This window comes from Peromyscus californicus, unplaced genomic scaffold, assembly GCF_007827085.1.
Source record: "Peromyscus californicus insignis strain IS unplaced genomic scaffold, ASM782708v3 Scaffold_6__1_contigs__length_162567912, whole genome shotgun sequence".
NCBI classification, from domain to species: Eukaryota; Metazoa; Chordata; class Mammalia; order Rodentia; family Cricetidae; genus Peromyscus; species Peromyscus californicus.
This window is the reverse complement of record NW_026294584.1, coordinates 135,950,315-135,966,891: the sequence shown is the minus strand read 5'-3', so window position 1 is coordinate 135,966,891 and position 16,577 is coordinate 135,950,315. Positions and strand designations below refer to the sequence as shown.

The window sequence follows — 16,577 nt, the reverse complement described above, 5'->3', positions numbered from 1 at the left end:
GCATGGGCAAAAAGGATGACCCCAAGCTGATGCAGGAGTGGTTCAAGCTGGTGCAGGAGAAAAACGCCATGGTGCGCTACGAGTCGGAGCTGATGATTTTGTGAGTAAACTGAGCTTTAAGAACCAGCGACAGGGGGTGCCAGCATTTGGTGCATCCCAGCAGGCACAGCTCTCCTGGCTGGGCAGGGTGAGACAGTAGGTCCCCAAGTCACTGTTGCTGTCTCCGTCTCAGTGCCCGGGAGCTGGAGCTGGAAGACCGCCAGAGCCGGCTGCAGCAGGAGTTGCGGGAGCGTATGGCCGTGGAAGGTAAGTGGAGGGCACGCGAGTGGGAAGGTGAAATGGGCCACTCTCCCAGGCCACACGCCTGATGCCTTCAGCCACTCGGCAGATCACCTGAAGACCGAGGAGGAGCTGTCCGAGGAGAAGAAGATCCTGAACGAGATGCTGGAGGTGGTGGAGCAGAGAGACTCGCTGGTGGTCCTGCTCGAAGAGCAGCGGTTACGGGAGAAAGAGGAGGACAAGGACCTGGAGGCCGCCATGCTGTGCAAGGGCTTCAGCCTGGACTGGTCCTGAGCCTGGCTACCGTGTTCGTTGATTGGCACCCACCTGACCCGGCTGCGTTCTCCCAAACCACCGGATCCAGGTTCAGAAGAGGCCTGGCATCCCTGGAAGGCCGCACACAGACACCTGTGCTGTGTGTGGGGAAACCCCAGGTGAGGGTCATCATCCGAGGTGACTCCATCACCTGGGAAAGGCCACGCCCGGACTTCCCATTCAGGAGGGAGGAGATGGGTGTGTTTGAGGTGTGCCCCGCGGGAAACTCCTGCGGGTCCCTGAGGGCTTGCCGCCTGGCACCTCTCCCTTCCTTCTGCTGGTAAGAGAGGGAAGTGGCTCCTCTTCAGAACCACAGCCACCACAGAGCACCTGAAGAGCAGAGCAGCTATTGTCCTCATGCTCCCCGAAGCACCACCAAAGAAAGTCCAGCAGCATCTACGGAAAGGGCTGTGGATGGAGGAGATCAGCAGGGGGCGACACCCGTGGGGGTGATGCCTACCCTGCCATTGCAGGGGAAGCCAGACAGTAGGCAGGTTCATTATGCAAGTTAGGAGGGCGCAGGAGGGGTCTGTCCCCAGCCCCACCACACACTGGATTCCCAGTGGCCAAGTGCCCCAGGCCTCTCGCATGGGCTGTGGCCTGAGGCCCATGGATTGCTGTGTTTTGCTTTTAGTTCACAACCATTTTGACACTGGAAAGTATTGACTTTGGGAGAGAGCTGAGGGAAGCCCTACATGCCAACCTCCCCTCCCCCCACCGACAGGCAGGCGCCATCCCTGGTCAGCACCCACATCAGTACAGGGGATGGCCCCCTCTGGCATTTTCCTGTGTTTGCACATTGAGACAAGACTGACAACCTGGCCAGACACTCGGCCACTTCGGACCCTTTTTGTCAATTAACTTATTTTTTTAATACTTGAAAGTAAGCAACTTCATTTTTATACCTTTACTAAAGACACTGATTGCCTGTCACCTGCGTGTAGGAGTGACTGGGAGGTCTTTGTATATCCCACGCAGCCTGATGCAAAGCTGACCTGATTCTTGTTACATGCATCTATTTATTAGCCTTCTTAATAGTGTTACTGACCTGGTCGGCACCAGGGAGCAGCTCAAAGCCCTGTGGGTCCTTGCTCACAGCTTTTCTGTCCCCTCCTCCACCCAGCACCCTATCCCTGCTGGACTTCTACAAGAGAGCTGCCTCTCTATGAGGATGCATTTCGGCACCAGGTGGCCAGGCCTGAAGACAGACAGGCTGCCGTGGGCTATGCTATTCAGATCGTGGCACTGTGGAACCCACTTTGTCCCGTTTTGCTGCCCAGGTTTTACCTCCTGTACATACGTTAACGGTTGAGGGTAGCCCCTCCTCACTTTTGCTGGGAACAAGTCGAGTGTGACCTTGTCCTCGGACTGGCAGATGACAGTGCCCTGGTCCAGCTAGACTGGAGTGTGTGTGCTGGTCTCCCCTCAACACACTGGCCACTCCAGTCTCCCTGCCTGTACTAGGATCTTCTTGGCCTGGCAAGAGCCAGCCAATAAGCACCATGTAACCAGCTCCATAAGCCAAGCCCTTCATTTCTCGTGGTTCACCCAGAGACCGGTGATGGGGGCCAGGGTGCTTCTCCCTCAAAACAGCAGCACATGGACCAGTGCAGTGATGCCAGCTGGGCCTGGTGGGAGGGGCTGGTGCAGAAAAGGAGTCGCCTCTGGCAGCCTTCAAGGCTCCTAAGGGCGACACAGCCAAGGGCCCACACTCACCCTGAACTGCCTGTGGGAACCACAGTGTGCCTCAACTTCAACATCCATCTAACTCCAGAGGAGCAAGCCGCTAGCTCACCCTTCACCCTGTGCAGAAGCTGCCATCCCTCCTGTGGAAATACAGATGTGCTGCTAGCAGCCGCCACAGCGCTGATGCCATCACCTCCTGGTCTCTGCCACGGCAGTACTGCTATCTTTATTCTCTGTCTGAAACGGGGAGAGGAGGATGTTCTGGATTCCATTGTTCAACCACAATCTGCCAATCAGACTGGACTCTGAACAGGACCTTTATGGCCTGTGTGGCCTTCTCCTTAACCCTGTCCGCCTCCCCAGTGCCAGCGGCAATCCCGGGAAGGCCAGCCCTGTCATTCCTGCTAACCCAGAAGAAGGGAACCATTTCCAGAGTGACTCAAGAAGGACCCAGGGGCACGACGCTGCGCCTCCAGTGGCCTCACAGAGCACCAAGTGTTCCCTCCCACCTCTGCCCTGGTCAGCCACGACCTTGTTGATCTTTCCAAAGCACAGGCTGCTTCCTGCAGTCACCAGAAGGGGGGCAGAAATCCACCAGCCTGGGAGACATCCCCCAGCTCTCCAGCCGTGACAGCATGAGGACGTGGGGTTTTTGTAGAGCACTTTTTTTCTGGCTCCCAGTTTTTAACCACTAGTTTGCAGTTGATTTCAGTGGTCCGGGGACATGTGTTCTCCACCTCTGGAAATGCATGCAGGTCTAGTCAGATGTTCTTCCCAGGGACTATGTCTTCACATGAAGGCAGGGAAGAGAGGGATATATACACACTTCATACATGCATAAGATGCTAGAGCGCGTTTGAGTAAGCTAAGTACAGTCAGTGCATTGAGGCACCAGGCTCTGCCCCTGAAGGGCAAGCAGAAGGTAGCCCCCTGCTCCCCAATAAGAGCCGGGCCAGAACCCCAGGTTCTAACCCAGCTCAGTTGATATCTTTGGGCATTTCCCCCCAGCAGCCATCCTTAAGATAATTTTGACCAGCAACTGTAGACTTTAAAAGCTAAGACATTTTTCACTGGGACAGGAGAGGAAACGAGTTGGAGCAGGAGCAACAAGTATCAGGGGCTGGAATATAGCCCAGTGGTAGAATGTGTGCTTAGCATGCATAAGGCCCACGGTTCAATCCCCAGTACATTTAAAAAAAAAAAAAAAAAAAAAAGCTTTTTTTGAGAGATGGTAACATGACCCACAGAGGAAATGGTCTGTTTTATGCGCAATAAAGTTTTTTAAAAAAGAAATAAAGACTATTTCTGAAGCCCTTTTTTCTTCTCGGCATTGAGCCAAGACACAGTTCCTTAACTCTACGCCAATCATTTGGCCAGCTTATAGGTGAGTATGTACAGACAGGGTTGCTCAAAGAATATGGCTTTTCATTTGGTTTGTGATTTGAACCCTCTGTGTTATCCTGACTCAGCCACCAGCAGCTAGCACTTAAGAAAGTCTCTGCAGCACCCTGCTTAATAAGCGCTGAGTAATGCCAAAGAAGCCGGAGCCAGCCCCTTAGGACTGCTGTTACAGCAGGGCACGGTGGCACAGGCCCTTATCCCAGCACTCGGAGGCAGAGGTAGGTGGAGCTCTGTGAGCCTGGGCTACAGAGCAAGTTCGAGGACTACACAGAGAGAGTCTTAAAAAAAAAAAAAAAAAAAAAAAGACTGGTGTTGCTAAAATTCTTAAGGTTCCAATGTCAACCTAAGGCAGGCTTCCACCAAAGTTACTGTGGGAAAGCAATGTGTTCACTGAGCTTCATTACAAAACTTAGGGTACTTATGGGGGGGATGCCCCCTCCCCAAAAAAACCCAAAACACTGCACCTGGAAAGCCTCCACCCAGCAGAGGGGAGGACTTCCTTGTAGCTACCTAGATGGAGTTCCCCTTCCCTAGACTCCCCCAACCCATGTAGCTAGCCCCTCCCCCAGGCTACATGCAGGTAAGACAGTTGTGTACAAAGGTCTAGTAAGCAAGAACTGGGTACCCAGGTGAGGGTCATGTGACTCTTCCTAACCATCCAAGAGGGCATGACCCATCAACAAACCTAGCTGGGAGGAGCTTTTGCAAGGGGGTGAGACTGAACTCTGCAAGATGGCAGTTACCAGAGGACAGTCACAATGGCTGGGTTACCAGTTATTTCAGAGAGAAGGCTGCTGCTCAGGGCCCGTGTATAATGGGAGGTGAAAAGGAGAGGATAAGGACAGCCAGCTCAGGAGGGACATACCCCAGACTCCAGCTCAGGAGGGACATACTGCACCCCAGACTCCAGCTCAGGAGGGACATACTGCACCCCAGACTCCAGCTCAGGAGGGACATACTGCACCCCAGACTCCAGCTCAGGAGGGACATACCCCAGACTCCAGCTCAGGAGGGACATACTGCACCCCAGACTCCAGCTCAGGAGGGACATACTGCCACCCCAGACTCCAGCTTAAGAGGGACATACTGTGACCCCAGACTCCCGAGGAAAGGGAGTGCATGGCTTTTTCTCTGTTGAAAGGAGAACCAGAGCTTCGTGGGCACCTGGGTCCAGCCATCTTTCTTACCCCAGAGGCTTTCACATAATAAGATTGAGAAACAGGTGGGACATAGCCACACTTTACAACAACCCCAGGTGGCAGGAAATGGTAGTTTTAGGCAGGCAGCCAGCCAGAAAGATGTTCCTCTCAAGAAATCGCCATTCCGCCAGCACAGCTGACTCCTGTCAGAAGAGGGGAGAGGAGAGCAGATCTCTGTCCCTCTAAGAAGGTAAGCGGTAAGGATAGCATCCTCCTGGGTCTGCCGCAGACCTTGGGTATGTGCCTTCCAGCTGAACAAGTCAGAGGTGGTAAAACGCACATCCATGTAAACTGTGCTCCCCTCTCCACTTATACCTTGCTGGAGAGGCAAGGTTCAGGGGAAGGTGTTGGGTGTAGAGGCTCCAGAGAAGCCTTCAGGCAAGGGGGCTGGGGAGCATGTATTGGAGGCATCTCTTCTGGCAGCCGCAGAAGCCTGAGAGCCGTGGGGGCCACCTCCCTCCTGATCCAGGGGAAGGAAGAGCAAGTCACCGTCCTTTGGAAGACAAGCTCCAGAAAGGTGTTTGCCTATGGAGGGGGGCCTCCCAACAGAAGGCTCAGAAATACTCAGAGGGAATTCCATTCCATTCTTCCTCCCTCTTAGGGAAACAGATTTAACTACAAGGCATTAGTCATGATTCAAAGATCTATTTTCAGGCTACCTCTGGTCTCCCAGACTGCATTGTGGCTATATTATAGAGAAAGACTGTTTCCTAATCATTGGTAAGTAGCCAAGCACCTCCCAGTAATGAGACAGCGCCTGGTGTGGACACCTTATGAACCAATCTAGCTATCTAATGGCCTAAAGAGGTCGAGAAGAGAAATGAGGGGAACACGGATACAGGGAAGAGAGAAGAGCTGTTGACCCAAAGTATAAATTCCACAGTTCTTTACGGTTTATTTTATTTTTAGTTTTGTGTCTGTGTGTGTCTGTGTGTGGGTATGTGAATGTGAGTACAGGTGCCAGCAGCAGCCAGAGGCATCAGAGCTGTCTGGAGCTGGAGTTACAGGCAATTGTGAGCTGCCTGACTTGGGTGCCGGGAACTTCATTTGGGTCCTGTGTAAGGGCAGTGTGTGTTCTTAACCACAGAACCATCTCTCCAGTCCCAAGTTCCACAAGTCTTTACATATGTAGAAATTCGGGGTTGACAATTAAAACACTGGACCCTGGCTGGAAGGTGGTGCTTCACTCAGGTGCATATGCCCTCACACAGACTCATTCAATTTAAAATAATAGAAACAAGGGACAGGAGAGGTGGCTCAGTGGTTAAGGGCACTTGGTGCTCTTGCAGAGGACCTGAGTTCTATTCCCAGCACCCACATGGCAGCTCAAAACCATCTGTAACTCCAGTTCCAGGGGATCTGACATCCTCTTTCTGGCTTCCAAGGTCACCAGGCATGTACTTGGTACACGTACATACATGCAGACACAAAAGTACATCTTTTAAGTAAAAGTCTTTAAAACATTGAAACCATGAAATACCACGTGTTGGTTTTCTGGAAGATTTAAAACATACACAACTCAGGTGGTAGTACGCCTGTCTAGCACAAAGCCCAGCACGTCATAAACTCAGGAATGGTGACACACTCCTGTAATCCTGGTACTTGGACAGTGGAAGCAAAAGAATCAGAAGTTGAGGTTCATCCTTGGGTACATGGCAAAGGAGAGGTCAGCCTGGACGGCCTGAGACCCTGTCTCCAAGTAAAAAGAACAAAGAAACAAATAGAAATCATCACAGCCGGGCGGTGGTGGTGCACGCCTTTAATCCCAGCACTCGGGAGGCAGAGCCAGGCGGATCTCTGTGAGTTCGAGGCCAGCCTGGACTACCAAGTGAGTTCCAGGAAAGGCACAAAGCTACACAGAGAAACCCTGTCTCGAAAAACCAAAAAAAAAAAAAAAAAAAAAAAAAAAAAAGAAATCATCACACATACACATATGCAAGCCTGAAACTCTACAGCAGCTAATTCAGAGGCCATCAGTATCCAGACATCCCTGGCCAGTCTCCAACCAAAATTGACACTCCCTTAGTTTCCCAGACCTTAGGCATCAGCCAGGAGAGAGGTGTCTCCCAACCCCCAGTCTTCAAGTTCACGGTGGAATCTGAAACCTGTGGCTGGCCCTTTGCAGACCTCCCTAAACCCCTAGTTCTCCAGTCTGTTAGGAAGCTGAATCAAGCGCCACTCACCATTCTGAGAAATCTTCCAAACAGATTCAGAGTGCCTGCTTTTCCCAGGACCTCAGCAGCCATACAGGAGCTATGATCAGGGTCCCAAGGAGTTCCCATTATTGATTTGGACCCTGCTTTCAGCAACGTAGGCAGCCCAACGTGAGAGAGGTCCTTTTATCTGTTTCTCTTGCTGGAGGATGAAAGAACATTGCAGCCATCTGGATGGCTCAGCCTTGGCAGGTAAAAGCACTTGCTTTGTAACCCTGTTCAATCCTCAGACCCACGGTAGGAGGAAAGTTGACCTCTGACCTCCACACACTTGTCCCACACACACCATAAAAAAATGTAAACTTAATTTGAAAGAATTTTTTACTTAGTCTTTTTAAAATTTTGTTAGCATATATTAATTATACAGAATGGGTTTTAGGATCCCGTTTTCATATATATATGTAATGTATTTAATTGTGGGCCCATGGTTTAAAACCCCTTTTCCTCCAGGCCAATGGAGGCTTCACCCAGGCCCTTCCTCTCTTCTCTTACAGCTGCTAATGATGATCCTAAGAATCCTCAGGAGGAAAATGTTTTGTAGGTCACTTGGCCGTGTGATGTGACGAGCCCTGGGGAGCTGACTTGGCATTTGCCCAGTCTGGCTGCTACTCAGCTGACTGATCTTGAACTTAGCTCTCCAAATCTGTTTCCTTCATCTCTGCCCAGCAAAGAGGTGGTAGGACGGAAAAGAACCAATGGCATTACGTACTCTGTGCCTATCTCTCGGGCTTCTGAGTCACAGCCACATGCCAGTCCATCCCTGCTCAGAGCCCAACCCAAAAACTGTCCCTGCTCAGTTTCTAGGAATTCCTGATGACATGTGGATCCCAGGGCAGAGTGGGAGGGGGAGGAAGGAAGCCAGGGTTGGACTGGATGTGGGGAAGTCCTGTACAAGAACACAGAGCACAGAAATAGCACATCACAGCATGTAACAGTAACAGAAACAAAAAGAGCATAATGGCTCACACCTGTAATACCGGTACTCAGGAGACTGAAGCAGGAGGATGGACGTGAATTCTAGGCCTGCCTGGGTCACACACTGCTTTAGGCCAGCTTAAGCTACAAAGTAAGACCATGCCTTAAAATTTAAAATTAATCGCCTGGTGGTGGTGCATGCCTTTAATCCCAGCACTCTGAGTTCGAGCCTAGCCTGGACTATAGAGTGAGTTCCAGGACAGCCAAAGCTCTTACACAGAGAAACCCTGTCTTTAAAAAAACTAAATAAATAAATAGAGCTGGCTTCAGAAAGAGCAGAACATGGTCTGGGGGCCATAATCAGACCCACCTTGGGGCGAATGTTGGGGGGCCTGGCTCTTTGGAAAAGTCACCCCCATTCTTCCACTCCTTCCCCAGGCATCTGTGGGGGCTGTGGCCAGACCCTAGGAGGGGATATTTATCTGGCCTTGGGAAGTTGGCCCCCCAGGTCTCTGTTCCTCCTCCTTCAGCTGGGCAGCCTCACTAGTAACTGTTAGAGTAGATCCAAGAGTCCCAAGGGACAGCCAAGGGGCGAAACCTGGGAAACCCCGTGGACTTCTGACTTACTGGAGGTGCTGAGTCACAGCAGCTCCACCTGTCTCGCTGTCCCACAGCAGAGGACCGGGAGGCCGCTCAGGTGTAAGTGACAGGAACTTTTTATTTTTTAGCACCACAGACCTTGGTCCAGGATCTTCATCAAGCAGGGCTTGTTTACTGTCCCTCACCTGTCTGTCTGGAGCTATAGACAGCATGGAAGGACAGCACGCTAAAAATGATGTGGGACGCTGGCCTAGCCCCTGAACACGTTTACCTTCCGGGTGGAAGGTCTCAGATGGGGATTCAGAGAGACACTGCGATGGATCACTGGGAGTATGGAGTTTATTTCATTTATTAATAGGCCAACCGTGGTGTTGCACACCTTTAATCTCAGCTCTTGGGAAAGCAGAAGGAACTCTGAGTTTGAGGCCAACCTGGTCTACATAGTGAGTTCCAGGCTAGCCATTGCTACATAATAAGACCTTGTCTAAAAAAAAAAAAAAAAGTTGTTAACACCATGGAGGGACAGATTGGTGGGGCTTGGAGGAGAGCTCACACTCTGCATCAGAGACAGACAGCATGGCAGGGGCCTTTATAGAGAGGAAATCAGGGCCCACATGGCAAAAGTGGTAGTCTCTTAAGCCTTTCTGAGGCTGGGGATGTTTTCAGCACACAAGCCTGCCATCAGGCTCTAATTCCTATTCCGAGGCAAAGAAGGGGGTGAAGAGCACGTTGTGTGGCCTTTGTGTGAACTCATCTCTCATCTCCCTGGGTGAACGATCCTAGCACCCCAGAGTCTGTCAGTTAGGGACCCACACACAGCACAGTGCCACAGTCAGGCACCTGTCAGTATCTGCGAGAAGGGAGAGCTGTTGTGGGTCCTGTGACCCGAGTAGCACTGGATCCCAACATCCCACTCTTACACCCAGGGCAGACAGCAGCCCTGAGGACAGCCACTGCTTCCCCAGCCCCCAGCACACTCCCTCAGCCCACGCTGCACTGGGCACCTTGCTCTCACTTGTTGGTTTCCTAGCAACCTAATGTCCACTGAGCTTGGCCTGTCCCTTCCTCTGTGTCCCAAGACAGCCCTGGTGGCCTTGCCTGGGCCTGGGAGGATGCCGCGGTCCTGATGGATGAGCTCTCATCGACTTCCCTGAGCTGGTCTGGTGTTTCATTAGGAGCCCCTGCATCCCGAGGCCGTCCTCAGTGAGCCATTAGAAGAGAACTAAGTTTGGAGGGTACTCTGCACACACCCGGACTCACCGACCTACACGTTTGTCTCTGTTTTGCCGCTTTGTGGTTGGAGCAGGAGCTTGCTGTCCGTGTTTCACCCAGGTGAAAAGTGGCCGCTGGGACAGAGGAAGCTTTGACACCGCCCCTCAGGCCCAGGGGTGGTGGGTCTGCTGGAAATGTCCAGGTGTCAGCTGTGGTGAGCCTGTGCAGGGAAGGAGAAGGCACTGGGGCTGTGGAGACAGACGAACACCCAGTAGAAACGCTAATTACCAAGACAGGGTGAGGTGGAGTGCAGGTTGGGAGACTGGCAGAAGCTCTGGGGCTCACGAGGTTTTGCTGGGACTGAAGGACAGCTGGCAGGCCGTGACCTAAGGGGGAGTGCTAGGTGGAGGGCTCAGTGGTAGAGTAATTGCCTAGTCTGTGCGAGGCCTTGGGTTCGAACACCTGCACTACAGAAAGCTCGTCTCTCCAGGCTCCCATTTCTGGTCCTTTAAAAGACTAATTTACAACCGGGCGGTGGTGGCGCACGCCTTTGATCCCAGCACTCAGAGGGAGAGGCAGACGGATCTCTGAGCTCCAAGACAGCCTGGTCTACAGAACAAGTTCCAGGACAGCCAGAGCTACACAGAGAAACCCTGTTTTGAAATAATAATAATAATAATAATTATTATTATTATTATTATTATTATTATTATTATTATTATTATTATACAAGACTCATTTCCTAGGCACATCTAGTGGCCCACACCTGTAGTCCCAGCACTGAGGAGTCTGGAGCCAGGAGGGTAAGTCTTTCACTGTCGATGACAAGGGTGAGAATTCCTGGAACTCACGTGGTGAGAAGAGAACTGACCCCGGCAAGCTGTCCTCTGTATGAGTCAGGGCTCTCCGAAGGCACAGAACGGACAGAATGAATATGTATTAGATTACTTATAGAATGTGGTCCAGGTAGTTTGGCAGTGGATGGCTGGCAATGGAAAGGTGGGGATCTGGCAGTAGCTCAGACGCTGGAGTAGTCCCAGGCTGGCCCTGAGTCCTAGAGAATTCCTGGAGAGCTGCTGGTCTTCGGTCTTACCTTGGAACCCCAAGAAATGAGTTCTGACAGGCAGAGGAACACAGGGCAAGCAGGCAAGAAGCAAAAGCTTCCTTATCCCATGTCCTTTAATGTGGGTTGACACCACAAGGCGTGGCTGAGATTTGGAGTGGATCTTCCCACTTCAAATAATCCCACCACAGGCTTACCCACCATCTTGAGTTTTAGTTGATTCCAGATGTGGTCAAGTTGACAACCAAGATTAGTCATCATCCTCTGGCCTTTCATTACAATTTATTTATATACAAATATGAAATATATATAAATAAATATGTATTATAAAGAAGCAAATGTAAAATGTGTTCATGATCATGCTGGACTTTATATATGGAGTTCTTGGCCAGCTTGAGACACTGTTTTTTGTTTGGTTTGGTTTGGTTTGGTTTGGTTTGGTTGTTTGGTTTGGTTTGGTTTTTTGAGAAAGTGTTTCACTAGCTAGGTAGCTCTGGCTGTCCTGGAACTTGCTCTGTAGACCAGGATGGCCTCGAACTCACCGAGATCTGCTTACCTCTGCCTCTTGAGTGCTGAGATTAAAGGTGTGTGAGACGGCAGTGGCACACGCTTTTAATCCCAGCACTCAGGAACCAGAGGCAGGTGGATCTCTGTGAGTTCGAGGCCAGCCTAGTCTACAGAGCGAGATCCAGGACAGGCACCAAAACTACATAGAGAAACTCTGTCTCGAAAAACAAAAACAACAAAAAACAAAAAAAGCCCATAGTTGTTCTTGGGCCCCTGCACATAGAGTCCTGTAGTCAAAAGGTTTCTTGGGTCCCACTCAGCCCCACAGTCCCACAGCAGCTTATAAAATAATCACTCAGAGGTCTAATATTATTTACAAACTATATGGTTTATGGCAGGCCTCTTGCTAGCTAGCTTTTATATCTTAAATTAGCCCATTTTTATTAATCTATGTTGCCACATGTTCTGTGGCTTACCAGTCTGCTGGCATCTTGTTCCTTGGGCGGCAGGCTGGTGTCTCTCTAGACTCAGCCTTTCTCCTTCCTGTCTCTCTCCTTGGATTTCCCACCTGCCTCTAAGCTGCCTTGCCATAGGCCAAAGCAGCTTATTTAAACACACGGAGGCTTATATTATTTACAAACTGTATGGCCGATGGCAGGCTTCTCACTAGCTAGCTCTTATAACTTAACCATTTCTATTTATCTATAAGTTGCCACATGGCCGTGGCTTACTGGTACTTTCACATCTTGCTTCTCCTGGCGGTACTGGTGTCTCTCTCGACTCTGCCTTTCTCCTTCCTGTCTCTCTCCTTGGATTTCCCACCTGCCTCTAAGCTGCCTTGCCATAGGCCAAAGCAGCTTATTTACTAACCAATGGGAACAACATATATTCACAGCATACAGGAAGACATCCCCCAGCAGAGTCCTGCCTTCTGACCCCCACCACCACCCCACACAGAGCTAGCAGGAGCCTGATAACAGGCTTACAGCCACATTCTGTGAGCACTTTCTATATATTTCATTTATTCATAGCATGCCTCTGAGGTACACTAAGACCTCCTTTGATAAGAAGGACTCCTAGAGGCTTATCTCTATTTGACTGATGGGAGAACTGAGTCTAGGGCTGTTGAAGGATTGAACCTAGGCCACCAAAGGAGAGAGCTGTGAAAATATCCCCAAATCTGGGCTCTTCTGCTCCCACACTCCTCCCGACCACCTAGGGAGGGGTTTTAGTGCTCTTCCACAGACCCTGCTGCCGTCTACTTACCAGATGCATCTTGTCTAACCACACAGTGACCCATGGGGACACTGCTCAGTATTTGTACTGTCCCATCCAGGTGTGGCCTTCCTCGTGGGTGTTACGACTCATGGAACCATATCAAATTGAGTATTGGGATTATTCATAATTATTAAGCCCCTCTTCTCCTTCTCAAGTGCTTTCTAGCTGTTTGGGAGTTGTGTTCTTTTACACATCGAGTCCTAACTACCATAACCACCCTTGAGTAATCCTCGTCTTGTTTTTCCCACAGATGGAAACTATAAATGCACGAACCATGAGAAAGGTATGTGGGGCTTTACAACCACACCCTGGTGCCAGGAATGTGCCCGGCCTCAAAATCACTGTGTAGTTGAAGATGCCCTCAGTTTGATCCCCAGTATCCACTCAAAAGCCAAGTATGAAGCAGACACAGACCTGGGGGTGCGCAACTTTAATCCCATCACCGGGAGGCAGAGGCAGGCCTGTCTGCATAGCGAGGTCCAGGTCAGTCAGGGCAACACGGGGAGACCATGTCTCAAAACAACAACAACAAAAAGCCCTGTGTGCTTCATTCAATCTGAGGCTCACCGGCCAGCCAGCCTACCCTGAACAGTAAGCCCCCGTTCCTCGTGACAGACCTTGCTTCAAAAAACAAGGTGGGGCGGGCAAGAATGGCTCAGAGGGGTAGGCACCGGCCACAAAGCCTAATGACTGAGTTCCATCCCACACGGTAGAAGGCAAGAAACGACTCCGCCAAGTTATTTCTCCAGCACCCTGTGTGCCTGTGTGCCAACACACTCTCTGCCATGATGATAATGAACTAAGCAAGCCCCTTATTTATTTATTTATTTATTTATTTATTTATTTATTTATTTATTTATTGGTAACAGTTGCTTTTGGTCATTGTGTATGTCCTGGCTAGTTTTTTGTTTTTGTGTTTCAAGACAGGTTTTTTTCTTTGTAGCCCTGGCTGTCCTGCAATTTGCTCTGTATACCAGGCTGTCCTCGAACTCACAGAGATCACCTGTCTGCCCCCATCTACCCCCACCCCCCCCCCAGTGCTAGGATTAAAGGCATGTACCACCATCACCCAGTATATCCTGGCTAGTTTTATGTCAACCTGACACAAGCTAGAGTCATCTGAAAGGAGGGAACCTCAATGGAGAAAATGCCTTCATAAGATCCAGCTGTGGGTCAGTTTCTTAGTGACTGATGGGGGGGGGGGGGGTGTCCAGCCCATTGTGGGTAGTGCTATCCCCGGGCCAGTGATCCTGGGTTCTGTAAGAAAATAGGCTGAGCAAGCCATGATGATCGAGCTAGTAAGCAGCACCTCTCCATGGCTTCTGCATCAGCTCCTGCCTCCACATTCCCGCCCTGTTTGAGTCTCTGTCCTGACTTCCTTTAGTGCTAGACTATGGATGTGGAAGCATAAGCCAAACAAATCTTTCCTCCCCAGCTTGCTTTGGGTCGTGGTGTTTCATTGTAGCAATCGTAAGCCAGACTAAGACAGTGTCTTTTCACAGCAATAAAACAGTTTCTAAGACTGGTACCTACAGGCTCGTAAGTTTGAATGCCTGGTCCCAAGTTGGTGGAACCTTTTGGGAAGGACTAGGAGGTGTGACCTTGTTGGAGAAGGTGTGTCACTGAGGGTGGGCTTAAAGGTTTCAAAAGCCTTCACCAAGCCCAGTTAGCTTTTTCTCTCTGCTTCCTACTTGCAGACAAGGATACAGGTCTCAGCTAGTGCTCCAGCGCCATGCCTGCCTGTTGTCATGCTCCCCACCATGATGGTCATAGATGCTAACCCTCTGGAACCGTGAACCCCAAATTAAATGCTTTCTTTTATAAGGTGTCTCGGTCATACTGTTTTGTCCTGGCAATAAAAAAGTAACTAAGACACAGCCATATCCAGGGGAACACACACTTATGGATGTGTACTTAGGCTTTGTTTTTTATTACATAATGGATATAGATTCACGCAATAGCATTACCTGAGCCATAACTGAGAAGGCCCTGTTTGTACTGGTGCTCTGAGTCACCAAAGAGAGAAACTGCTTTTAGAGGTCCGTATCAGAGGGCAGAGAGATATACAATCCATCGTACAAGTTTTGGCAACCAGAAGATCATAGTTCTAGGCTAGCTTTGGCTACATAGCAACCTCTGTCTTAAGCACTCTCCCCCTACCCTAAAAAGTCAGTGATCTGAAGTGGTGGGAGTGAAAGCCGAGTAGTGCTAAGGTGGAAAGGCTTCCTAGTTATAGGAATTTGTTAGAATTTAAACTCCTCCAAGGATATGCATCCAGATCCTGCAAACAACTTCTAGACTATGATTGAGTCTGTGTGATCCTAGACATATTTAGGGACAAAGAACATTTAGCTTGTGTGAGCCAGGTTCTGCTGGTTGGGTGGAGAGTGTGTGCCAGACAGCACAGAGCCTTCCCTCTCTCCCACTCCAGCCCATCCCTATTCCTTTCTGCCATAGAAAGTACGGAGCTGGGACCACCGAGGTAATTGTTCTGTGATCTCAAATATCCAGGTGAGAAATTCCCCCTTCACACCAGTCCTCACTGTTCACACCAGTCCCCTCTGGAGGAAATATATATATATTGGTTTTTTGAGACAGGGTTTCTCTGTGTAGCTTTGCACCTTTCCTGGAACTCACTTGGTAGCCCAGGCTGGCCTCGAACTCACAGAGATACGCCTGGCTTTGCCTCCCGAGTGCTGGGATTAAAGGTGTGTGCCACCACCGCCCAGCCGAAATATATTTATTTTAATGAAGCTGCTTCTGTTCAAAATTTCTCTAACATCCATGTAAAAAGTAGGGTGCTATGTATACCTACAATCCCATCATTGGAGAGGCAGAATGGAAGATTCCTGAGCTCACTGGCTAGCTGGCCTAGAGAAGTCAGTGAGCTCTGTGTTCAGGGAGAGATGGCGTTTCAAAAAAATAAGGTACAGAGTGATTGAGGAAGACACTGATCTCTGGCCTTCAGTCTCTCTCTCTCTCTCTCTCTCTCTCTCTCTCTCTCTCACACACACACACACACACACACACACACACACACACACACACACACACACGCGCTCTCAAATTGGCACTCACATGCACAAGCAAACGTTTACACACACAAAAGAACATCCCTGTAGCTGGGAATCGGTGGCGCATGCCCATTTAATCCCAGCACCACTTGGGAAGCAAGGCAGGTGAATCTCTGTGAGTTCGAGTCTGGTCTACAAAGCGAGTTCCAGGACAGGCTCCAAAGCTGCACAGAGAAACCCTCTCTCCAAAAATAAAAATAAAATAAAATAAAATAAAATCTCTGCCCTGTATTATGCTAATGTAACCATGTGACTTTGGGTGCTCACCTCCTTTGTCTTCTCAGGTCCAGTTTCTCTGCTCAAAAACAGCAATTCTCTTGGTCCTGTTTACTTCCCAGAAATTCACTTTCTTGTTTCTCTTTCTCTTCTGTCAATGTCACGTGTCCTTTTGGGGGTAATGGCCGGCACTTAAGCATAGCACTGGGGCCTCTCCGGACATGGGGACTAGGTAGCATTATCTGCTATCCACCTGACTCTTGTCACATTTTCATCCTTGCTGGCCCCTTCATTGACTGAGGAAACAAGCCCACCCCCCGAAACAGCTTATGGGGTCTGAAAGCGGCTGCCTATGAGAAACATTAGGAAGCGCTCGCCCATCATCTCTGATGGGCCCCGATTCTGACAGGGCGACTAGTCTGAGTGTGACAACCACGCTCTGAACTAAGACGATGCCATTTTTCCTAGGCCAGGATCAGGTATGACACCCATCCTCATGAAGGCAGGGGGCCCAGGCTTTGGGGACTAGGGGGCGCGCGCGGGCTCTGGGTGAACCTTCCTTCCTGTCCCCCGCAGCGAAGGGCTGGACCCTCAGGTTTCCGCGGGCTGCGGCCAGGCA

The 16,577-nt window shown here is 50.2% G+C and overlaps 1 protein-coding gene and 1 long non-coding RNA gene across 15 annotated transcripts in view; one reads left to right on the top strand and one right to left on the bottom strand.

Annotated features, from left to right (window-relative positions):
• Nucleotides 1-3,501, top strand: part of Mical3 (microtubule associated monooxygenase, calponin and LIM domain containing 3) — a 211,163-nt gene extending 207,662 nt beyond the window's left edge. For all 13 annotated transcript variants that reach the window (XM_052721450.1, XM_052721448.1, XM_052721446.1 and 10 more), the window contains 3 exons: nt 1-100; nt 233-306; nt 389-3,501. In XM_052721450.1, coding sequence (XP_052577410.1) covers nt 1-100; nt 233-306; nt 389-573 — 359 coding nt within the window. In that variant the 3' untranslated portion in view covers nt 574-3,501. The remainder of the gene's footprint in view (nt 101-232; nt 307-388) is intronic.
• Nucleotides 3,502-3,950: 449 nt separating this feature from the next.
• LOC128099501 (uncharacterized) lies at nt 3,951-16,538 on the bottom strand. 2 transcript variants are annotated; one of them, XR_008214549.1, is made up of 3 exons: nt 16,010-16,538; nt 7,064-10,068; nt 3,951-6,573 (listed from the first exon to the last, which is right to left on the bottom strand). It is a non-coding gene; the product is annotated as an uncharacterized LOC128099501 (long non-coding RNA). The 2 variants fall into 2 exon arrangements; XR_008214550.1 differs by having other exon boundaries at nt 3,951-6,569.
• Nucleotides 16,539-16,577: the final 39 nt, after the last annotated feature.